At 38.9% G+C, this 25808-nt stretch overlaps 1 protein-coding gene across 2 annotated transcripts in view; it reads right to left on the reverse strand.

Annotated features, from left to right (window-relative positions):
* Positions 1-25808, reverse strand: part of PFKP (phosphofructokinase, platelet) — a 93794-nt gene that overhangs the window by 11120 nt on the left and 56866 nt on the right. For both annotated transcript variants that reach the window (XM_081970907.1, XM_081970906.1), the window contains exons 11-18: positions 24560-24624; positions 23335-23404; positions 20750-20896; positions 17693-17763; positions 17141-17228; positions 15676-15828; positions 5087-5251; positions 2013-2074 (exon numbers count right to left, since the gene is read on the reverse strand). In XM_081970907.1, coding sequence (XP_081827033.1) covers positions 2013-2074; positions 5087-5251; positions 15676-15828; positions 17141-17228; positions 17693-17763; positions 20750-20896; positions 23335-23404; positions 24560-24624 — 821 coding nt within the window. The remainder of the gene's footprint in view (positions 1-2012; positions 2075-5086; positions 5252-15675; positions 15829-17140; positions 17229-17692; positions 17764-20749; positions 20897-23334; positions 23405-24559; positions 24625-25808) is intronic.

A 25808-nucleotide genomic window follows, 5' to 3' on the forward strand; every position in this document is an offset into this window, starting at 1 on the left:
TCAATCTTGCAAGTCTGAAACTATAATTCCCCCACCCCCATTACAGCTTGGGAAGCTTGGGAAGGTTCCCTCTGAACCTCTTTCTCCATCCATTATTCAGCTGAGGGATATGGCCTCTCTGATTTGACCATACTTTAGGAAGCAATTTTCATCTCGTTTCTTAAGGTCTTTCTTACATGCCATTACTGTTTCCCATTCAAACTGCCTAACTTGAAAGAGCAAAAAAAAAAGCAGAGCAAATGTCAGTTTACAAGGTAATCGCTCTTCAGAATAAATAATTGATTCGGGTGTATTCTTCACTCTTGCTGAAGACATTATCAACTTCTACATCTACATCCTCTCTTCATGAGATACGTTTATCTCTTTGCATATGAGAAGACTGGCCACAAAATGAGCATGAGTCAAAGTAGAAAAAAACCCAACTAGGTATCAGCATCTGACCAATCTGGGATATTGCCAAGGGAGCACAGGGGGCAACCCTTGTGATTGAAAGAGGTCAACCTGCCCACCCTACAGTCTTGTTTTCTTTTTACACTGTGTACCATGCATCATTGAACAACATCTAAAATAGTGTTTCTCAACCCTTAGCAGCCTTACGATGAGTGGTCTTCAACTCCCAAAATTCAATTTGAAGTCTACATCTTCTGGGAGTTGAAGTCCACACATCTTAAATTCTGAGAGTTGAAGTCCACACATCTTAAAGCTGGGGTTGAGAAAAAACTTGTTCTGAAATAAGAGGAAACAAGAAAAAAAAGGAGAGATCTCACCTTATAAATGGCAATACTTCAGCTACAACTTTCTGATGCTAAGGAAAGGAATTGGGATTAAGAGCAAGTTCTGTCTTCCCTGAAGTGGAATTACTTAATGATCCAGTCAGATATTGTCTCCTCTGCCAGCCAGGAACCGTTGAAGCATCAATTATATGTAGACCTCGCTAATATGCTCTAGATCCCGAGTATGCAACTTTTCCAGAGCAAAAGGTGGGCTTTGTTTCTGATTTATTGTGGAGTGTACTTCAAAAATAATGGGTTGGGATAACAGAAAAACTCAACCTGCATACAGGTAATTTTCGACTTACGACCACAAATGAACCAATTGCTAAGCAAGACAGTTGTTAAGGGAGTTTTGCCCCATTTTACAATCTTTCTTGCCACAGTTGTTAAGTGAATCCCTGCAATTGTTAAGTTGGCAACATGGTTGTTAAGTGAACCTGGCTTCCCCATTGACTTAGCTTGCCAAATGCACATGAGCCTGGGACACTGCAAGCATCATAAACTCATGCCATCGCCAAGCATTTAAATTTGGATAACACGGGGATGCTGCCATGCTCATAAATATGAAAACGGTCAACAGTCACTTTTTTTCAGCGCCACTGTAACTTCAACAAATGATCATTGAATGAATGGTTATAAGAAAAGGAGTTTCATTGTAGTTTCATTGACAATTTTATTAAACTAAAATTAAATATTGGGTTTGAGCAAAAAAATAAAATAAATCACCCTGAAATGTTATTCTGAGCACGGTTCAGTTAAACCTGTGGAACGATTTAAATTTTGCTTTTGAGCAGGTAGTTTTCCCCCCAAAAATCTGAAGGTTCAAACGAATATGCTCAGATTGTCCTGAACAAGAATACCCTGTTGAATGGAAGCCATTTAAATATTTTGAACTGAGTCAATAAACAGAATTGGATTATGAGGATATCCATCACACTTATTAATTATAAAAGATGGATCTTTTTTTTCCCCTTCTGTCTCCCTGAAAATTATATTCTCATAGTAATTTTTGGAAATGCTTAGCTTTAGATTTATGGATGTTCTAAAGCCTGATTTTGATGTGCTTATGCCCAACATCCTTTATTACGAAATGCCAAAGGCTAAGCTTCTACTTTTTCATGATTTTTAGAAGAAATCTATTCCTTTATATTGAAAAATTATTTGCCTCTCTTGTCCCTACAACATGTTGGGTACCACTTTCATTTGACCTGAAAATTACACCTATGAATGTTCACTTACCTGAGTACCAAGCCTCGCTGAATGTTGGTTTTCATCTTTTCAGTCAGATGTTCCACATTGGCCTGCAAAATAAAGACAAACTGAGTCTCTATTTCTTCCAAACTGAGAAAATTTCTTACAAACTGATAAAAACATCATGTCTTTCTTTTGAACCCAAAGAAGGAATAAATCATCCTGTTCACTATTTTTTTTATCTTTCACTAGCTGTACATTAAATCCATTCAAAATTTTATAGGCTCTCCAAACAATATTTAAAGAGTAAATAAGAAACTTCAATTTTAGATTCCTGGTTCATCTAGAGATCTAAAGGAGGTTGGCTGTGGATCTTCTCATGGACTTTTAAATTTGGTATACTACTTTGGTATACTATAGTGATGGAGTCACTGAAGCAGTCGGCGTGAGCTCCAATGTTCTCCAGAGGATGGTAGAGGACAGGAAGGCCTGGAGAAACGTTGACCATAGGGGTCGTGATGGGTCAGAAACAATTTCGCAACTAACAACAACTTTGAGGTTTTTTTTTTCATTTAACAGCCATATTGTACATATTGTAAGAAATTCTAGAGGAGGATGGGGAGGGGGGGAGATATGGTGGTAGTAGTGGTGATTACAGGCATAATCTGACTTCTGATCAATTCATAATTCATAAACTTTTACAAGACATAATAAAACAACCATGATCTCCAGGAGCTCTAAGTAAACCACCACCTACACATGCCAACAATACTTCAGGGAGATCCTGAGTACATGTTGTTATCCTATTGCTTCTTATCTTTTCATTTATTTGCTATAGTTCTGCAGCCACATAAATAATACAAAATGAAAAGCCTGCGGCCGTAGTTTCGGCAGCTCAACAAACTGGCTACCATTGCCCTCTCCTCATCAGACACTCTTACTGGCAAGGAATTTGGACAATCTTAAGTGCTGCACAGGTGCGTGAAAGCGAAGAATCTTGCAAATCTGGAAGCCCATTTCTCTCCCAGTCTCCTTTATTCCTTGAGAAACTAGAGATAGTCTCTTCTGACCTCTTGCTTCACCTATCCAACTATCCAATTGCAGATTAATAGCAATAGCACTTAGACTTATATACACTTCACAGTGCTTTACAGTCCTCTGTAAGCGGTTTATAGTGTCAGCCTATGGCCCCCAACAATCTGGGTCCTCATTTTACACACTTTGGAAGGATGGAACGCTGAGTCAACCTTGAGCCTGGTGAGATTCGAACTGCTGAACTGCAACTAGCACTCAGCTGAAGTAGCCTGCAGTACCGCACTCTAACCACTGCGCCACCTCGGCTCTTTTAAGCTTTCTTTTATCTAACCATTGTCTCAATTGTGTCTTGTAGTCCTGCCTTTTTTCTCACATACTATCACAAACATTTCAAACCATGTTTCAACTTGGGCCTCAAAATGAACCAAGTTAATAAAATACTGGCGAACCTATCATCGCCACCCCCAGTGAAGTACAGGTGGTCCTCGACTTATGACCACAACTGAGCCCCAAATTTCAGTTTCTGAGGGACAAGTGGGTTTTGCCCCATTTTATGCCTTTTCTTAGCACAGTTGTTAAGCAAATCTCTACAGCTGCTAAGTTAGCAACATGGCTGTTAAATGAATCTGGCTTCCCCATTAACTTTGCTTGTCAGAAGGCCACAAAAGATGATCTCATGATCCCAGGACAATGCAACCATCATAAATATGTGTCAGTTGTCAGGTGCCTGAATTCTGATCATGGGGATGTTGCAATGAATGAAACCTGAAAAATATTTATACTGTTGTTTTCCTGAAAATAAGACCCTGTCTTATATTTATTTTTTGTTTTGCCATCAAAAAAAGGCACCTGGTCTGATTTTGGGGGGGCATGTGTGTGTGATGTCATCCACTGACTGACCTCACTTGCACACATTGCCCTCAGCCTCCTTTTTGCTCTCAGAGCCTTCAGGAACAACGTCTGCAGCTGGCAAAGCTTTCCTGTAAGGCCTCTGCAGCCAATAACAGAGCTTTGCATTGATCCTGTACTACCTGTATCACAACCTAATTCTGAACCAATTAAAATTCATATACCATATTTTTCAGAGTATAAGACGCACCTTTTCCCCTCAAAAAAGAGGTTGAAAATCTGGGTGCGTCTTATACACTGAATACAGCATTTCTTGCCCCCAAAACCCCGTCCCCTTAAATGGCCGTGCATAGCCTTTAGGAGGCTTCCAGAATGCTCCTGGGGGCTGGGGAGGGCAGAAATGAGCAAAAAATGAGCCACATTTTGCTCATTTTTGCCCCCCTAGCCCATAGGAGCACCCTATAAGCCTCCTAAAGGCTATGCATGTCCTTTTTTGACAAAAAACGGGCCCCGTTTTTGCAAAAAATGGGTCGTTTTTGGGAGGTCTGTAGATTGGAAAAGCTTTTTTTTATTTGCCTTTTCAAAATCTTGTTGCGTCTTATACTCTGAAAAATGTGGTACCATTTTAAAAGATCATCCAAATGGAAAGTTTCCAGTAGTCATCACATAACACTTACCATATACACAACCCTTAGCACTTGATGGGCATTATATGAACTGATGAGTTGTAGAAGCAGATCAGCTCCGATGTAACCAAAGAAGTAGATATTGCGGATTAATGTAACTATCACACACCCAAATAATAATATACAACAGGTAGTCCTCGACTTACAACAGTTCACTGAAAAAAGTGAATTTATAATCTTATAAAACTTATAATTATTGCAGCATCCTCCATGGCCATGTGATCAAAATTCAGATGCTTGGCAACTGACTCATACTTATGATGGCTGCAGTGTCCCAGGGCCACCTATTGCAACCTTCTGACAAGCAAAGTCAATGGGGAAGTCAGATTCACCTAACAACTGTGTTACTAACTTAACATCTGCAGAGATTCGCTTAACAACTGTGGCAAGAAAGGTTGTAGAAACTAGCTTAACAACTGTCTGTTAGCAACGTAACTTTTTGGGCTCGACTGCGATCATAAGTCGAGGACCACCTGGATAGAGTATAGTAGTAAGTGAAAGTAGGACTCAGCCCACCTGTGTGAATGAGAAGGAGATGGAGGCGTTGCCTACCTGTAGCTCCCGAATGTCAAATTTTTCTTCAAAAATATAAGCAGCATCTGCACCAGCAGCCAAAGCTCCCATGTTAGCCAAGTAGCCACAGTAGCCTCCCATGGTCTCAATGATGAATACACGTCGTTTCGTCCCACTTGCCGATAGTTTGATTCGGTCACAGGTCTAACAAAAAAAAAAGATCTGTTAGCGACTAACATAAAAACATGCTTGCAATTGTTGGAAGAAATGTCCTTCTGGGTTCAGTTCCAAATGGGGAAAAAGACACTGGAAAAATGGAGGCTGCTTGGAAAGATGGTTTTAACGGGGGACAGGACCACATGGTTTGAGGTCCTGGGGGAAAAGGTGATCACATGCTTCAAGATGTTGAGTGAAGAAGAAAAAGAGAGCGAGATGCTGGAAGTCCCTGGTTTTATGCCCTCTCTGCCCTTTGATCTTGATCTTGCATTCTAATTGGTTGTCAGACTCCCATGGGGACGTGCAGGGGCAACTCTCTAGGCTGTGTTTTGAGTCCAAGTTTGGTTGAGCATTGCTTCTTCCCAGGTGCCCTGTGGTGAGATGGGTAAAGGGCTAATGCTATCATGTCTCCCATCACCCTGGAGCTGAAGGGGGATCTTTGTTATGTAGAATAGACTGGCTTAGGCATTTTAATGGCCCATTGACAAAGGTGGGGGCTATTAAGAGTGAGTCTGTTTCCTGCCTAAAAACATGTTTCTCCATTTCTTATCCAGGGAAATATAATATTCTGCCCTTTTCAATGTTTCCTAGGATATTTCATTCTTCTAGGAGAGGGCTGGGTGCTAACTTCCTAGTCCATCTTTGAAAGCTGTTTTATAGTATCATGTAGACCACACACAATTCCATTTATAGACAAGTTATAAAAACATAAAGAAGCAGACAATTATTTTGAAAGTGCTTAACTTCCACTTCCTGGCCCTTTACAGTCCCAACTACTAAAAAAATAATAATCACCCCATAATGTTAACTATGAAATTCTTGGCACAAAATGGATTTTTTTAAAAAAAAAAGAAAGAAAGAAAAAGAAATGACCAAACTCTGACTTGTTTTTCTAAGATAGCTAGACAAAAATCTTGTCTCTTAACACAGGGTGATTAATCACACTCTGTAAAACAGAAACAAAAAAGCCACTGAAATATTCAGAAGGGGATGACATGGCAGCAATTCTGGCTCTGTTTCAATCTCCCAAAGGCATCCTGAACAAACAAAATAAAAATATGTCTTGGACAATGTTTGGGGGAAAATTAATTAATTGGGAGTCTGGCATTTCATCCTTGGAAATTGCTGCACTCCAAATAGCGGTCAAGATCTAAATCTTTAGAAGTGAAGACTGGAAGAGAACGTCTGTGCATCCTGGGAAGTTTTGGAATAATTATCCAGGTGTTATGAAGCTAAACTCCCTTTCTGCAAACTAAGTAGAGCTCAACCAAGGTGGACTACAGCACTTTTGAATGCTGGGAGAAAAAGCTGCCGGGCACCCAGTTGAGCAATTGAAATCCAACTGCAGAATCAATTCAACTAGGCCTACATCAGCCACATGTCAAATTCATACTTATTCTTCATAACCCGAATAACAGAGTTGGCAGGGACCTCGTAGGATTTCTAGATTCAAGCAGGAGATGTCGTTCCAGAAAAATGGTTGTCCATTATGAGAGTCTAAATGAGGAACTGGTGGGAACTCTTGCCCCTTTAGAAACAAATGAAGCTCCAACAGATCAGGGAGGGACCTTCTGTGAACGTGCTCACACTGGTATTTTTCATTCCAAAGCCATGTGCTTAAGCATCTGTTTAACAATGGAGAACCGAAAGGACATTCAGAATTGCACACGTTATCTGCTTCAGGTTTCATATATCTTCTAAGCCAGTCTTTCTCAAACTGGTCAACATTCAGATGTGTGAACTTTAAGTTCCAGAATTCCCCAGTCAGCAAGTCCACACCTAATGTATCTTCTGACACTTGAAGTCCATATATCTTAATGAGCCATGGTGGTGCAGTGGTTAGAGTGCAGTACTGCAGGCTGCTTCTGCTGACTGCCTGCAATTTGGCAGTTGAAATCTCACCAGCCTCAAGCCTTCCATCCTTCTGAGGTGGGTAAAATGAGGACCCAGATTGTTGGGGGCAATATTCTGACTCTGTGAAAACCACTTAGAGAGGACTATAAAGTGGTATATAAATCTAAGCGCTATCGCCATTGCTATACGTGTTCTGGAAGTTGAAATCGATAAATTTTAAAACATCTCCTAGGATTGAAGTCCGTGCATCTTAAAACTACCAAGTTTAAGAAATATTGTTCTAAGCCCCATCCTATGCGCATAGCACCTCAGCAATGGATTCTGCAAGCTAATCTTTCTGGAAAAGCCAACATGGGGGAATCTTGGGATCTTACCTCCATACCACAAAACATAAATGGCTTCTGAACATGTGTCCTCCGTATAAGCACCTGGCTTGTTGTCCCAGATTTGTGCCAAAATATTTGCTCTCTTACCTCAACAATGGCATTCAAGGACATGTCAGCACCAATACTTAAGTCAGTACCTGGGATGTTATTGCTAATAGTTGCAGACAAGATACAAATTGGGATGCAAAATTCCTCACAGCGGCTCCAGCTAGTGTCAAGCAGCTGTCAAAGGCCTGAAGCAGTGAGACAAGGCATAAGTAATATACTATGGCTAAATCTGGATAGTTATAAGATGTTCTACGGGTGGCTCATGTGTGGCAATGAAAAATTTGGCCAGCCAGGGCTGCAAATCCCTCAGCACTACTGATTAAAGAATGTGGCTTGTTGACTTTGTTTGCTGTCGTTTGTTGTTGTTGTTAGTTGCAAAGTCGTGTCTGACCCATCGTGACCCCATGGGCAACGTTCCTCCAGACCTTCCTGTCCTCTACCATCATCTGGAGTCCATTTAAGCTCACGCCTACTGCTTCAGTGACTCCAGCCAGCCACCTCCTTCTCTATCATCCCGTTCTTCTTTTGCCCTCCATCTTTCCTAGCATGAGGCTCTTCTCCAGTGAGTTCTTCCTTCTCATTAGGTGGCCAAAGTATTTGACTTTCATCTTCAGGATCTGGCCTTCTAAAGAGCAGTCAGGGTTGATCTCCTCTAGGACTGACCGGTTTGATCGCCTTGCAGCTCAAGAGGACTCGCAGGAGTCTTCTCCAGCACCATAGTTCAAAGGCCTCAATTCTTTAGCGCTCAGTCTTTCTTATGGTCCAACTTTCACAGCCATACACTGCAACTGGGAAAACCATAGCCTTGACTATATGCACTTTTTTTGTTGTCCTTGCAGCAACTCAAATACATTTGCATCAGCACAGAAGATCAGAAGGAGTTACTGGAAGTTAATACCAACAAGAGAGAGATTAAAGTAACAAAGGACAGAGCCCTTGTGATTAAAATGCATTTTTGCATTCTAAACATCAGGAAGAAATGAACTCGCTTCAGTGATTTATACTTTGCTTTTCTTCTAAACGGAATTAGGATTAGGCCAATAATTCAGAGAAGATGCTTGAAGCCAAGAACAGCTCAACTAGCCAATCATTCATGGTCATCACCAATATTATCCTACACCACTCATATTTATGGATGCCAAAGATGACTTTAAAAAGAGATCCATTGTTTTATTTTGAGCTTGGGAGGAAGCAGAACAATGCCAAAGATAAGCATTAATAAAAAAAACATTATCCTTTCATTTCTGGTCAGGCAATGAGAGGGTAGTTTCTCGCATCAAAGTCATTTGGGAAAGCAAAAGAATAGCAATATTGAGCATAATACATTTGTTACTAATGCTTAGCCTTTGGGTTTATGTAAAGTTGAATATGTGCTGTCCATATCAACGTGGCTTTTACTGCATTTCAGCCTGAACCTTAAGGGTTAATGTAGATTGTACATTAAGAAAAGTCACATTTCCACTGCAGTATTGAAGTGAGGACCTGCTACTTTTGTGCGGCAAATGCTTTCCGTCTCTTCTGATAGGAAGACCTCAATCTTTCTTATTTCTCCATCACTCCTGGGGCTGCAGGGAGAGACTATTTCATTCTTCCTGAGTAATAATTATAACTGAACACTAGGAACAGCCAATATTATCTGTACATTCCAGCCATTTCGTAAGACTGTCACTTCAATTCTTACCCTTTTTTTTTTGAGCCAATTTGTCTGGCCTTAATAAAAGGTATTGCCAAATTAAAATGACATTTTTCAAGATTGTGTGTGTTACTGCTTTATTTCTTTAACTCCACTCAAAACCCTTTAGTCTGAAAAAAATAAAAGTTTGCTGTTCCCTTGTACATTAGAAGCATTAGTTAACATATTTAGCTTCTTGGAGAGCGCTAGTGACTATCTCCCATTCATTCATCAGTCATGGCAGCTATAAGCAAGGGCTCTCAGGCCATAGCCTTCTGGGTAGATAGAAACCCTCAGGTGCATTGAAGGAAAGAGCTCCGATTTTTTATGTTTGAAAACCACCTGCATTCAGATAACAGAAAGAGAAAGGAACAGCGTAGCCATCTTCCTGAATATATTCTTTTTCCAATGACAGTGACTTGCTCATCATGCAGGATTACTTATTGAAATTAAAGGTGTCTTTGTGGGAAAAAAATATTTAGCCACCCCAGGCAAAAGAAGAAGCATACTCAGTGCAGCTCATGTTTGTTAGGCTGGATTTCAGGAACTGCCACATTATGGACACCTGACAATGATAGTAAGGTTGATAGTCTTAGATTGCACAATATGAATATTTCTCTGCATTGATCCACAGGTAGTCCTCATTTAAAGTCCATTGGTTCAGCTCCTATTTAAAATTTGGATGGGAGTTTCTCAGTCATCCAGGTCATTGTTGTCCTAAAGGTGGTTTTTTTCAAAAGGCAACTGGCCTTTCTGGTTTTTCTTTGAAGACGTTTTGCTTCTCATCCAAGAAGCTTCTTCAGCTCTGATTGGATGGGGGGAAATGGAAAGATTTATATTCCTTGCAGACAGCTGGTTGTGTGCATTCATTTAGAATTAATTCACACTTGAATTAATCATATAATATCTTTTACAATCTAACAAGCTTCCTCCCTTTCAATGTAAGATCAGCCACCAAAATGTTTTATTTGCCCTGCTATCTGTTTGCATCTCATACAAGTAAAATGACTTCCTTCATCCAGGTGTACCTGAATTGAAACTCTCAGGAGAATGACTGCTGGTGAAAACTGGTGGGAATTTTGTCTATGGAGATTCTAAGTCATCGAAGTCATGGTTGTCCCAAAGGTGCTTTTTTCAAGAGGCAACTGGACTTCCTGGTTTTGCTTTGAAGATTGTTTTGCTTCTCATCCAAGAAGCTTCTTCAGCTCTGGGTGGATGGTAGGGAATGGAAGGCTCCATACCTATCTGTGCTACTCAGGCAGCACATAAGGACATGGATAAACTTTCAAGTGGACTCAATGACTTTTTAAAAGAACGCAAATGACCAGCTGTCTGCAGGGACTATAAATCCTTCCATTCCCCATCATCCAGCCAGAGCTGAAGCTTCTTGGATGAGAAGCAAAACATCTTCACAGAAAAACTAGAAAGTCTAGTTGCTTCTTGAAAAAAAGCATCTTTGGAAAATTAGGATGGTGATGAACAAGGGGGACTTAGGATGGGTCCTCACAGTTGCAGTCATAGAAGCGTCCTCATGGTTATGTGGTCATGATTTGGGCATTTGGCAAACTGGTTCACAGTCATGATGTGGCAGCATCCTGGGGTCACATGAACACAATTTGCAAACCTCACTTCCAACGTCCAATAAGCAAAGTCAATGGGCAACTGGGATAGCTTGAACTGCCATTGTTAAGTCAAGATGGTCATATGGCATCGAAACCTATGACCATATCTCTAAGCAGCATAGTTCTGGTCCCAATTATCATTTTAAGCAAGGACTTACCCAAATAGCTAATTTCAAAAAATAGTGAAATTAGAAGCATACCTGGCTGATCTTCAGAATGGAGAATTTTTAAAAGTTAATTGGACACCCCATATCATGACACTTTTCTACAGTGCGCAGCTTACACACCTATTTGTGGCAGCCCTGTTCTCATGTAATAACACAAGTTCTTCTTTTACGTAGTAGTGTTCAGAATATCCACTGTCTCTTTCGTAGTCCTCTCTTACAGCCTTACAATTGTAAGTGTGAAACAGCCTTACAATTCCTTTAAAGGACATACGTGGGTACTTTCAGTCTGTGTTATCTCGGCTGCATTATCTGTATCACTTTGCTGCTGTCAAATTATCATCTGATTTTTTTCAGTCCATGTATGGTATCGCTAACATTGATGGTGTCACCTAGCTTGGGTAATGAAAAGTCTGCAAGAAAACAACCACGGTCAGAGAGTGTATGTGGTAGCCCTAGTCCTTAATCCTTCAACACATAAACACAAACACAGAGGCAAATACCCCTATCTCCAAGAAGTACAGAACTTGTCCTTTGCACGTACTTGCAAGCTATTAGCAGGAGATGGTTAAAAGGCAGTCAAAAAGGATTCTCATATAATCACAAGATAAGCAGGTGCTATTTTAACCCACACACACACACACACACAAAGAATAATTGGACAATCTATTACAAATTATACAAAATACAATCCCTAGAGCACAATGCCACCATTAAACATAAATTGAGAATAAAGCAAAGGAGGGGGTGGAGAAGTCTATAAGTTTATTGCTGGAATTTTATTGAAAAAAAAAATGATATTCCCAGGCATTTTCATCAATATTGGGGGGAAACAAAAAGAATATAGATTTAAACCAGTACATTTTAAGTACTTGGATTTCCAAAATTATTTGACAAAATCATTCTTCAAAAACTTTTGTTGAAGTTTATCAAAATGGGGAATATTTTTTTTAAAATTGTCTCAATTTGGAAAATGTGTGTGTGTGTGGGGGGGGATCCTCTCATAGTTTAGAATGTGGGTAAACCACTGGCATAGGTACAGAAGATTGAAGACATTAAGGAGTTCTCATGTTAAATGTAGGGGACTTACTTCCCAAAATGTTAGTGGCTATAGGTTTGGATTGCTTATAAAATTCTCAAATGTTTCTTGATGACTGACTGTTGAAGTTGGGAGACACAACGCAAGCAAATAGTTTCATGTCAAGATAAAAACTCACCTTATACTGATAGAAAATTATTATAGAAAAAATGAACTAATCTACCCATAAAATTCTTCTTAGATCTATGTTTATACAGTGTCATATACCCAGTTTGGTCTAGTGGTTAAGACACCAGGCTAAACCAGGAGACTGCAAGTTCTAGTCCTGCCTTAAAGCCTGCGGGATGATTTAGGATAAATTACTAGGAGACTGAGTTCTAGTCCCACCTTAAACAAGAAAGCCAGCTGGATGATTTTAGGCCAGTCATTCTGTCTCAGCCCCACCCACTCTCAGGGTTGTTATTGTGGGAAAATAGGAAAAGGAAAGAGTATTAGGTACAATTTAAATTTACAAAAACAATAAAGGTGGGATAAAAATAAATATGTAGAAGCCCTACGTTATTACGTTTGCTTACCAATAGGTCAGAACCTTACATATAACATTTTACAGCAATTTCCTGAAGAACTGTGGATTTTTCTCAATTTAGGAAAGAAACAACAAAATGAGCACCCTTTGGAAGACTCTAAATGACTTGAATAAGAAAGTTGGCTGAGTGACTTTGTGTCAATCATTCTCTCTCCAAACCACCTCATAGGTTTGTTGATGTGGGTGAAATAGGAAGCAGGGATATTAGGCATATGTGTTGTCTTGAGTTATATATATAAGAGCCACTTCATCTCTTAAATATTAAATATTTAATATTAACATTAAACCTGGAAATGTTGCGGTGGAATTTGGGGGGAAAAAATCACTCCTATGCTTTTCTCATTTCTTCTTCGCGCCAGCTCTTTATGTTGCAGGGCTGAGATTTTTCATTATACAACATATACGAATTCACATATGACACAAGCAAAACATGCATCCCACACTTCCATGGCTGCAAATGATAACAGAAGATCAATAGGAAGATCACTTAGATATTGCTTGGGCAACAAATTCAATCAAAAAGCAGAGAAACAAAATCGGTAATGGTGCTTCCTTAGCACTGAATGTGATTTTGATTTTGATATGGAGCAATTATTTTGGTAGAGAAGAACCGAGAACTCCCGTCTATTCTAGCTACAATCTAGTCAGTAGAATTAAAGGAAAATCCACAAGTGTAATAGTGACTAGTTAAGACAGACAAGAAAATTGATGAGAGAAAGAAGGACAGTAAGAAGCATGTAGGAAATATTCATTTTTGGCTTTCATGAAAATGGCAATGGAGAATATTTTATACCAGAACTGGAATCAAAGTTCCCCACAATTATTTACTATAATTAACAGGGGTGGAGAAAAAAAATCAAGATGGCAGTCACAGTAATATTTTAAGCCCTGCCCCTAAAAGGGACTTGACCTTAATTGTGTGGTTGTGGCCAGCTTTTTCATATTTTTGACCCATCTTAACTTTTTTTTATTCATCTCCCTGTAAATACACTGACAACGGGTTATTTAAACAGCTGTTAGGTGTTTTGCTTCGGGCAATGAAAAATACCTCTCTGAGTTCTTGTTTCTCCTTGTCAGCTGCAGCCTAAAAAAGCTTAAATCACAACTGATCTTTCAAACGTCATGAGATTCTTTTTTTTTTAAATTGCACATTGTGTAAAATGCACTGTCTCTAAAATAGAGAAGAACCAACAGAAACTGTGACCTGAGGCTTAAATGCCAAATGGAATTATTGTCTTCTAGAACATTTGTCTCCAAATGTCTGTGCTAAATCATGCCCAAAATATTCCATGCAAAGAATTGCTTGGTGTGTAACAGCTGGTTTCAGGAGATCTGCGGCCAGACCGAAAAACAGATGAGAACAAACAGATGTGTCTGTTCTGATCCAGGAAGGACAGGCCAGAGGGTAGAGAAAATAGAAAACATTGGATAAGCCAATTTTGTCTAATGGTATAGGCACAAGGCTGGAAACTGGGAGACTTAGTTTTAGTTACACTTTAAGCAGAAAAATTAGTTTGGTGACCTTATACAAATCAGGGTGTGTGTTCTGTTAAGATACAGTCTGTTGTGACTTTAATGGATTCCACTGTGCTGCCGTAAAATGGCTTCTACTGTACAGCGCAATGGAGTTGCCATCGTAATGGTTTCACAGTACTCCACAAGGGGGCTCCCTCTAGGTAGGGAGAAAATCTAACATTAGAAATTACGTTTTGTCTGGACATTTTACCCCTATAAATAAATACCTCGGCAATGCCAGGTTATCAGCTAGTTAGTTGTAAAACAGAGAAATTTCTTGTTAGGATGCAAAAAAATAATAATTATGGGATTGTCTTTCATCAATGTTCTGCTTTACATCTGAAAAGTCTGGGGGACAAAAATGTTAAAAACTCACATTGGTTTTGAATTGTCTATAATAGTTAACGAAGCCTAGCACTACATTATTGAAATACCCATCTGAAGACATCTGCTATTCATTTAATATTTTATTAAGTTTATAGGGTTGTTTAGGATATAACAATCTTCAAAGCTGCATTGGAAACTTAAGGAAAGCAAACCAGAGTCTTTCGATCATCATACAGAACAAGCTAGAGATTTTGCTACACTAAAACCATTTTAGATGACATAGTGATCATTCACTTTTAGATACTGAACCTTCTCCTTCCTATAATTTAATCATCTTCCAGTTTTTGGAGATCTCAGCAGGTGGCAGCACCTAGCCAGTCTTTGCTCAACTCAAAAAATTTATTAGGGTTATACTTGAGTTAACATCAATGGGAGACTCCCAGGACAATTCAGGGCTAGAGATTAGGCTTGGAACATAAAAATATTAGAAAACAGCAAAGGGAAACCAATTCTACATTGCTGGGGGGTGGGAGACGAGACAGAAATGTTTGTATAACCCCTGAAAAATTATGTTTTTGTAAGTTGTCTTTTTAAAAAAAACACCTTATCTGTATTGATGCATATTTCAATATTGTTTTAATAACAGAGGTAGATTCACTGAAGTCAAATATTGGATCAAAAGCTGGGACGTGCATTTCTTATGAACAAATAAATAAAATGTTAATTTTCACATTATCTGAATCTGGTCAAACTACCTGTGTGTGTGTGCGTGTATAGATGTGTACTTCATGCTTATGTATGGATGTATGGATATGCATTGCTTGCCTGTGATTTTAAGTGTAGGTCTGGTTTATGACGCAATCTTAGTGTTCTGGTCTAAGAGGATCTACAGTGCCAGCTGCGTTGAGTAGCATGCAGGGATGTTCAGCAGTGGGTTTCACATTTTGTTACCACCGGTTCACAGGCACATGCACCCCTTCCACGCATGCACCTGGCCTTCCGCGCATACGTTTTGCTCATGCATGTGCCTTCCGCTCATGTGCCCAGCCTCAAAAATGTGCCTAAATAGGATGGCCTAGAGCCAGAGCAGGCTCACCCGCAATTTCTGCTATTATTTCAGGTGAGCCGGTCCGAACCGGCTGAATACCATCTCTGGTTATGTTAGTGAACCACATAGGCAGAAGGAAAGAGATACTTACATCAGTGATAGTGTTCAGAGCAGTATCTGCGCCAATGCTGAAATCAGAACCAGGTACATTGTTGGATACGGTGGCGGGAACCATAACCATGGGAATACAGAATGCTTCGTATTTCTCCCGGGCTGAAGACAATTCCAATAGTCCCAGGTATGCCTGATGGGCACATATAGACATTACGTAAAATTAAAGGGAAAGAAAAACAAAACTTGGATTGAAAGAAGCAGATGGTGCAACGCAGGTGGGGATTTACAGCCAGTCTGGCTCTCTATGGACACACACAGATGCTGGTGACAGATGGTTCGGTAATGATCTCTTTTGGGGAATCAGAGGTGATTTCAAAGAGGGATCATGGCTCGTGAGTATAAGTTATCCTGCCTTTTATTTCTGCTAATCAGCTGTTTTGGCACAAAATTCTGTTTCACTTCAGGCAGGCGTTCCTTGTAAAAGGAAAACAGTGCTGTGCCCCATGAGAAGGGATTCCTTTTTCAATCTTTTCCCCCTCTCTTAATATTTACTGTCCATCTGCAGTAGAGCCACTATGAAGACCTCAGCAATATATAAAGAATGCTTATAGGTCAGTGATGGCTAACCTTTTCGTAAAGGTGTGCCAAAATTGTGTGTGTGCAAGCTATTGTGTGCGCGTGCCCAGACCCACAATGGAATGTGCCCCACCCACCTGCACATGCCCCTCCCATGTGATGGTGGGGTGTTTTACACTCCCCAGGTTCCAGAGGCTTTCCTGAAGCCAATGGAGGGTGAAAACGGCCTCCCCCAGTCCCCTGGAGGGCCTCCCAAAGGTGGAAACGGATTATTTCTAAACTTCCGATTGGCCTGTTGGGCCTGTTTTTCACCCTCCCCAGGCTCTAGAGGTTTTCCTGAAGCCCAGGGAGGGCAAAAACGGCCTCCCCCAGGCCCCGGGGCGGCCTCCGAAAGGCGGAAATGGATCATTTCTAAACTTCCGGTTGGCCTGTGGGGCCCGTTTTTCACCTTCCCCAGGCTCCGAAGGTTGTCCTGAAGCCAGGGGAGGGTGAAAAATGGCCCAATTTTCTATTCAATCATGGATCCAGTTAACCACCTAAAAGAGCATTTTAAAAACAGGGCTTCCAGAGTTATGTATTAACTTTTAAAAACAGAGTGTGTACTCCTGAGCAGGCATAAGGTTTAATCGGTGGCTTAATGCAGTGAGATCAAATGGAACAAATTTAGTTAACGTAATGAAAATTATTATTTTTTTATTGATGCTACTGTAACATGAGGCTGCCAATGAACCTCAAGGCCATTTTGCCACTTCTGTATCTGTGCTTCTACATCATGCCACAATGTGTAACACCAAATATAGAATACAGTTTTTCCAAAGCCCATTCAACAGCTGGATTCAGACTGCCTTAAACCATGGTTTGTTTAATGTAATGCCTAATTGCCAGCAGGAATTTAGAAGAGAGGGGAGGAAAGCAAAATTATATACCTCAAAACCACCAATGACAAGGAGGGCGTTGATACTGTGGGCACGTATGTGTTCTGCTATCTTCTCTAGAACTTTTCCTGGGAGCGTACTAAAATATTTTTTTTTAAAAAAATAAGACAATCAGGAATATCATCTATAGGGTAAAATTAAATATACATTTGATTTCTCATCTCACTTGAGGCATAGCTATACATTGAAAAAGATATAAATAGTTTTAAAATGACCCTGAAATGTTTTTATAATTTTAACTGTGGTAATTTTTTTAAAAAATTGTAAGTTGCCCAGTCGTTGATTAAAATTGACAGATACAAGAAAGAAAGATGAAAGAAAGAAAGAAAGAAAGAAAGAAAGAAAGAAAGAAAGAAAGAAAGGAGGGAGGGAGGAAAGAGAGAGAGAGAAACAAGCAAACAGACAAACCAGACTTATACTTCCGTTTCGCTTTGATCAGCTAATGGTTAAATCTGTTCTGTTCAACTGTTTGGTAATTTGGGGGTATGTCTACTATTGCCTTTTAAATTTCTAGATAGATAATACATAATACTGTTGAATTACCGTTTGGTGCCAAGAATTGACCCTCCTTGGCCAGTCCAACCTCCAACGTCTCCCCACTTGATTTCTTTAATCTATGAGTCAGAACCACAAAAAAGATGTGCTGATTAAATTATATTTATATTGCTGACATAACTGAAGATATATGTGTTTCTGCAATGGATGACAAAAATCCAATTTAAGCATGGAAGCTATGTCACTTGAGCCAAAGATATCATGAAGTGCAATGCAAACACATTGTGACGCAGTTGCCCTAATTTGCCTCAAATGCAACTCTTATATGTTCATGGTGAACTATATATGCAATTTCCAGTATATGCTAAACTCCTCTTTCCAACTATCAAATCTAAAAAAAAAAAATCATTAACTCGGTGACAGCTTAAGCAAAGCATGAGGGGAGGCTGTAAAGCCGCCTAGTTTATGGGATTCTAAATCAAACAGTAGCTTTTAATTAAATTGGAGCAAGTAAAAAAGCTAAGAAGTCCAGATCAATTGCACAAAAGCTTATATGTCTTTATTCTGAAAAGCAGAGCAAAATGGAGACAAATCAGGCAGTCTTGTGCGTGATTCTGCCACGTCCTTGGGTAATTTTAAGTAATTTGGTTAAAAACAATCATACCAACAGGAGTGCTTTTCAGGTTAGCTGGAATGAACTAGGTAGACTCCTTTAGGCTTCTTGATCATCAATCACCATTTGTGCCCAAAAGAAGACTGAGCAAGACATGAGCCTGGTTGCAATTTGGCAGCTCAAGTCTCACCCGGCTCAAGGTTGATTCAGACTTCCATCGGTCGATAAAATGAGGACCCAAATTGTTGGGTGCAATAAGCTGATGCTGTAAACTGCACAGAGAGGGCTGTAAACAGTGGTGGGGTTCAAATAATTTAACAACCAGTTCTCTGCCCTAATGACCAGCTGGGTAGGCGGGGCTCGGTGGTCATGTGATTGGGTGGGCGTGGCCAACATCACTCACATCGACGGGCGCTTCGCTTTAGCTGTTACAATGTAACAAGGGTTAGCCAGAGAGGCAGTTTCTGTAAGCAGGGCAATAAAGATTAGGCTAGAAACAACACCAGAATGTTTCCTTCCTGCCTTCCTTACGGGATTAGCCCTGTAAAGTGGGAGAAAACAAAAACAAATGGAGATTTCTTCCAACAACCAGTTATCCGAACTGCTTAGAAAGTTAACAACCGGTTCTCCCGAATAGGTGCGAACTGGCTAAATCCCACCACTGGCTGTAAAGCACTGTAAAGCAGTATGTAAGTCTAAGTGCTATTGCTATTGCTATCTCAAGGACTTTGGAATTAAATCCTGCAGTTTCTAGCCATTATCACAATGTGATAAAGGTATGGAGAAATGTTGCAATGAAACCACTAAACGATTATAATAGTAAACTGACTGAGTTGGCAATCGGCTTTCTTTTAAACTGAAGCTATTTTAAGGCTTTGTAAATCTGCTGGATTGGAAGTCTTAGGACTGAATCCGCCCTATGCATTTCATGCCATAAACACCTTCTCAGTGGAAAATACTAAAACCCAATGTGACAACAGATCCTGTGATAGAATTGGCTTTTGTCTGTAGCTACTCAGCTAGGGTTCTTATCTCCATGTAATACAATCACCCTTCATATGGCAGCTGAACAATATGCACAATCTGATACCAAAGATTTCTCACCAAGCATTCACGAAGCAAACGCTTTTTCAAAAGCAAGGAAAACCATAATATTAGAAGAAAGTTATATAAAAGCTAAATGAAAATGGGATATATCCTTTTACATGCCATATCTTCCAACCTCATTGTTCTTATGTTTCAGCTTTTCCCAACTTAAGGTATTCCAGATATTGGACTCAAACTCCCAAAATGATAGCAGCTATTATCATAGGCATTCAGTAGAAGCTTTGATGATGCCATGGTGCATTGGGCCTTAGTTTCCCAACCCATGTATATTAATATCCTGAACATCTGTCGTGGAAAAGGTGATAAAGGCCATAAAATATCCATCTCTGAAAAGTGTTGTTACATTCTCTTAATATATCAATTATGTCCAATGAGGAATACTGCTACCTCCTGCTCTTCTGCAAAGGACTATGATAGAGTAGATATATTTATGAACTGGAATAGGGCTTAGTGACAAGGTCAGCCAATAAGAGCTGAAACACTTTGGAGACTGGGCATGGCTTAGCTGTTTAGCTCTGAGTCTGTACTGAAAGCTAAAACTAGACTGCTGAACTAAAACCAATCCCTCTTCTTTACCACATTGGAAGAACCACACTTGGTATTGTATATATGTCTCATGTGTTGTTATGTATATAAAAAGAAGTTAGTGAATCCTGCTGAATCAGTTACCTGTGTGTGCTTCCTGGGTTTGATTTCTGCAACAAACTCTTACAGACTATTAGTTATCCAGGAATTCAATCCTGAGGTTGACTCAGCCTTCCATCCTTTTGAGTTGGGTAAAATGAGGATCCAGATTGTTGGGGGCAATTGGGCTGACTCTGTGACCCACTTAGAGAGGGCTGTAAAGCACAGTGAAGTCGTACATAAGTCTATTGCTATTGCTATAATGGGAACTCTTATGATTTCTATCTAAAAGGTAAAGGTGAATGCTCCCTTGACTCCTCTTTATGACTGTGTAGATACAGCCATCTAGTTTTCTTGGCAACAATATGGAAATGCCTTTGCCACCTTTCCCAAAACATGGCTGGACCAATTCATGGAACTCATGGAGCTCAATGGCTATTGACCTTGGTAGCAGTGTGACTGTCCCTAGAGATCTTTTGCTAGGAGACCAGTTGGCTTCCTTGAACAACTGGTTGGTCACTGCCAGAAGAGACTGGTCAACTAGATGAGTCAAAAGGTCCAGACTAGGAATAAGATGCTGCTTATATTCCTATGAGTTTGCATCTACCTTTCAACCCTGGGATAGCCTGAGGAAGAGGGTTTACCATCCCAAGTTCTAATGTGGCAGGTTCTGAGCCTAGTCAAGGCTGGCCAGATGTATCTTCCTGTTGAGACTACTTCACATAAAACTGTGACATCAGGCAAACTTGGGAAATACCAACCTGCCCTCTAGAAAAGCCTTCAAAGCCATCAGTGACAGCTAACATTTTGTGTCCTTCGGTGATCCCAAGTCTCACTGCGGAACGGACAGCAGCATTCATCCCAGCTGCTGGAGCACCCACATTCAGTATAGCGACAGTGAAATTGCTCTGCAGAAGAAGTGACAAGGTTTTTGAAATAAAATAGAATTCACAAGGCACAGTGGGATAACTCAAAAAATTTAAAAATGAAGTTTTTTATGTTTGAATTCAGACATTTAAATCAATTCTGGTTGTAAGCAATTAAAAGCAGTCTCCAAATTTCAGAAAACCTGAGAGTTGTTTTTTTTTTTACATCTGAGTTATTATAATAGATTTAATAGAAAGAAGGACTAGGGGAGACATGATAGAAGTGTTCTAGTATCTCAGGGGTTGCCACAAAGAAGAGGGAGTCAAGCTATTCTCCAAAGCACCTGAGGGTAGAACAAGAAGCAATGGGTGGAAACTAATCAAGGAGAGAAGCAACCTTGAACTGAGGAGAAACTTCCTGACAGTTAGAACAATTAATCAATGGAACAGCTTGCCTCCAGAAGTTGTGGATGCCCCAACACTGGAAGTCTTTAAGAAGATGTTGGATAGCCATTTGTCTGAAACGGTATAGGGTTTCCTGCCTATGCAGGGAGTTGGACTAGAAGACCTCCAAGGTCCCTTCCAACTCTGCTATTGTATTGTATTGTATCCCATTAGCCCTACATTCATTTTTGCTTCAAGAAGACTCTAACTACCTAATTTTTATTTTAGAAAACCAGAAAAGCAAGTAACGTAACACAACTGATTTGAATCCCGGTGTTGATTTTAATGTAGTTAATACATACACAAAGGAAGAAATGCATTTTCTTAAAATGAAATAAACATCAAAAAGCAAGCAGCACACCTGTCTTCCTAAAAGCAACTGCATCCTTTCACATGCAATCACTACATTGTGCTGAAAAACAGCAGATAACTAAACATTATAAAACAGCAAATCATTAAATGCTGTCTACAAACCTGTCAATCAGTCCACATCCATGAAGCTTTTTTGCCAAGCAATAAACCAAGTTTTACTATCAGCAATATATCCAATGAAAAATCCCACATTGTGCTCTGGAGACTTTTTATCCAATGTAAAAAGTAAACCTATCATTATTTACTGTAATGTATTTATTCAGAGATATTGCTGTATGTGCACCTCAATTCTTATTTCCATTGAAAACACAATTCTTGAAAGATTGTTTCCTAAATGTTAGTGTCCAAATCTACAAAGTTCTAAAAAAACCTAAGACGGTCTCTAAATATTTAGTTTAAAAATCTCCGGATACAAGATTAAAAGCTTGTAAAGATACTTGATATTTTTTTAAAAAATGACAAGTTATACCGACTTATTAAAGACAAGTTTTTCTTTCAAGAAAATTTTAGACCAAACTCCACCCACTAGTATTTCCTACTTACCTAGACAATAAACAAAAATAGTATGCTGTAGCCAGATGTACTTTGAACTGATTAGCATCTGATTTTAAATTGCTATTTAACAACACAACCAATTAAATTAGTGGATTAATCAGGATGCTGCTTTTAAGGCATACATTTTACTCCAATCCACCGTGGGAAAATTTGCATATAAAGCTTCAACATTAACCTTATTTAGAAGGCTGCAGGTTTACAGATGTGAACATTCATTTACCCTAATAGGTAAAAATTCATACCTCTTAATACAGCTACAGTTTTTTAATTAGCATCCAAAAACTTTCAAAAAGAATCCCATGATAATTTTTTTAAGATGCAGTCTCATTTCCAAAATTGATAGCTGGTCTACAGGTGTAACTAAATTATACAGTAATTTATAATTCTACAAAATTCTACAGTATTTATTTATTTACCTAATTTCCAATACTTAAACACTATATCTGTCAAAGTCCGGAACTAGGTGGTGCATAATAATAAGAACAGAAATTATTTATGTCAGTCCTAGAAGGTAGACCATAATAAGCCAACACCCTGCAAGTCAAGATTATTTTTGTTGTAACAGTTATAACTGAACCTTGCCGATCTGAATATGCTTTCCCTTTGCTATCTTCTCCTTTATGGGAAACAGAGAAGAGTTTGTCTAAGAAATTATCTTAAGTTACTTTCTGGAGTACAGGCCTCTTATCTTACCACTGAGGGGCCATAGGGACTTTTTCTTCTGTCCCCCAAAGCCTTTCCCTCTGTCCTCTATCATTACAAGAACTCTTGAAATCTCATTTTACCAGATTTAAGTACAAGGAAGTAGCAACCCAAATTCCATTGTAATCAATGTCATTTGTATTATGGTATTATGCATATTATTGCATTTACATGATACCTACCAAAATAAGGCTATGTCAGCAATATCCTAACTTTGATTCAGTGGACTTTCTTAAATATGGGTACACCCTAACTCTGCAATTAGTCTGTCAAAACAAAGTTTTGTTGGGTTTTTTTCTTTTGCTAAATTCTTAATTTGTTTCCTTTTCTAATATAATTGCAAACAATTAGCAAGCAACCCAAAATGAGAAATAACACAACGAAGGCAAGGACTTTATGAAGTGTACCTTAGGCAGTTCGTCTTCTGGTTTTTTGTTAGACAAGAGTTTATAGGTATTCAAGTTGTTGGTAAAACTCCTATAAAAAACAATTCTCATTTTGTTATTCTTTTCATAACATTACTGGGAAATATAGTGGCACTGTATTTGTATGTCAACATAAAATAATTACTTAAGTTGATATAGCTATGATAAATAATTAAATAGATAAATAAATAAACTATGAACAAATGCAATGATTAATCAGGATATATATATATATATATATATATATATATATATATATATATATATATATATATATATATATATATATATATATATATATATATATATATATATATATATATATATATATATACATATATACATACATACATACATACATACATACATACATACATACATACATACATACATACATATATATATATATATATATATATATATATATATAATCTATCATCCTTCCTAAGTCTGGTATTCTAAAAATGCATTGAGCCTCAACTCCTTAAAATGATGTCCCTCCCTCAGAAGACAACGGTTTCTGCAGGGGATAAATGCCATTATACAATTTCCCATGATTTTTTTAAAAAAATCTTTATATTCACACCTGCAATCAATTAATAAAAAGTAAATGAAATGTCCCAAATCTTCTCATATTGCAAATGCACAGATCACACTTAGCCTATTTCGTTCGGTATCCCATCATTTTTAATTTTAAAAAATTATAAAAGAATTTATTTCTTTAAAATAAAAGTGGGAGGAGGGAATAGGCACTGCAGAGAGAACTTATTATCTTGCCCATACAGATTGTTAGATTGTAAGAACAGTAATCTGCCCCTATGACAGACAGCTAGAATTATATAACATTTTGAAACCTGGCAATAGCAATTTTACATCATATGCTTTCAAAAAAGAAAGCCTCTAGACATCCTTGGTGCATTCTGGGTGTCAATCTGGAGACTCTTTCGACTCATTTAGAACATTTACCAGCACATACACATTTGGGGGGGTGGGGGGAATCAAGATTCACAAATACTGTATATTTGTGCTTCAGGATATACTCCTTAAGGCAATTTCCATCGCTTTAACTAGCAGCAGTCAAAATGTCATGCTGTCTCTATTATCTCCTAATTTTGGTGGAGGCCTTTGATATAATTAGCCAACACTGTACATTGGAAAGCAACTCAACAATTTCTGCCAGAAGATTAAAAAAATAGCAATGTCGCACCTTCCACGGAGTTCTACTGCATCTTGGAATCTTCTTTCATCCATAGCTTTCTGTACATCTTGAGTCTTGGGAATTAGGGAAAACAAAAACGAATCACACGTAAGGTAAGAATAACATTCCCCAAAGCAAGGTCCAAGAATAGAAAGTGAGTTGACCATCGCTGCCGTTCCACAAATAGGATTAAGCAATTGAATTTTGATGGATTACAATGCAATTTTCTCATACATTTATCCCAAAACGTGTAAGACTCTTATAATAATCTAGACCTATTCAAAAGGCTGTACATAACATTATAGTTAATGCTTGATTTATGACCAAAACTGAACCCATCATTTCTGTTGGTAAGTGACAGATTTATTAAGTGAATTTTGCCCCCTTTTATGACCTCCCTTGCCACAGTTGTTAAGTGAATCACTGAAGTGAGTTAGTAACACGGCTGTTAAGTGAATCTGGCTTCCCCATTAACTTTGCTTGTCAGAAGGTCGCATATTTCTGACAGTTGCAATGTGCCATGCGACCCTAGCACACTGCAACTGTCATAAATATGAACCAGTTATCAAGTGTTTGATTTTGATCATATGACTTTGGGATGATGCAACAGTTGTAAATGTGTTTGTTTGTTTGTTTGTTTATTGGATTTATATGCCGCCCTTCTCCCAAAGGACTCAGGGTGGCGTACAACATTATTACAAAAGTTAAAAAAGAAATTAGATAGAGTATCCAAAAACAAACCCAATTAATATTAACAATAACATTTTAAAAATTAGATTAGATTAAAATTAACAATTAAATCAATCATTTATTTTATTTTGTTCAGGCCAGGCCTGAACTTATTGATTTAAAGGTATTGGCTGCTTAACTCCAGCAGTTTCTGGATGATACACAAAAACAGAAAACTAACAATTATTAATATCACATCAACATTACAATTTCTATAATTATTATTATGCCACCCTTATTGCGTCTGCAGAAAACCACCCTGCCACCCTGTTTCGGGTGACCCGCTCCCTCCTTTCACAGAGGTCGCGGGAAGCCCCTTTACAGGGGAGGGCAGAGGAATTTGGGGAATATCTGCAGGACAAAATCGCCCATATCCGGAGCGAATGGGTCCCCCTCAGTGATCGTGAGGAGACACCGGAGGCGAGTCTTGAGGTACCTATCTGGGAGGAGTTTGACTCTGTTGCCGCCGAGGATATGGACAGGTTACGTGGGTGACTGCGGGCCACCACATGTTTATTGGACCCGTGCC

The sequence above is a fragment of the Natrix helvetica genome, assembly GCF_964273705.1.
Source record: "Natrix helvetica genome assembly, chromosome: Z".
In the NCBI taxonomy this organism is placed as follows: domain Eukaryota; kingdom Metazoa; phylum Chordata; class Lepidosauria; order Squamata; family Natricidae; genus Natrix; species Natrix helvetica.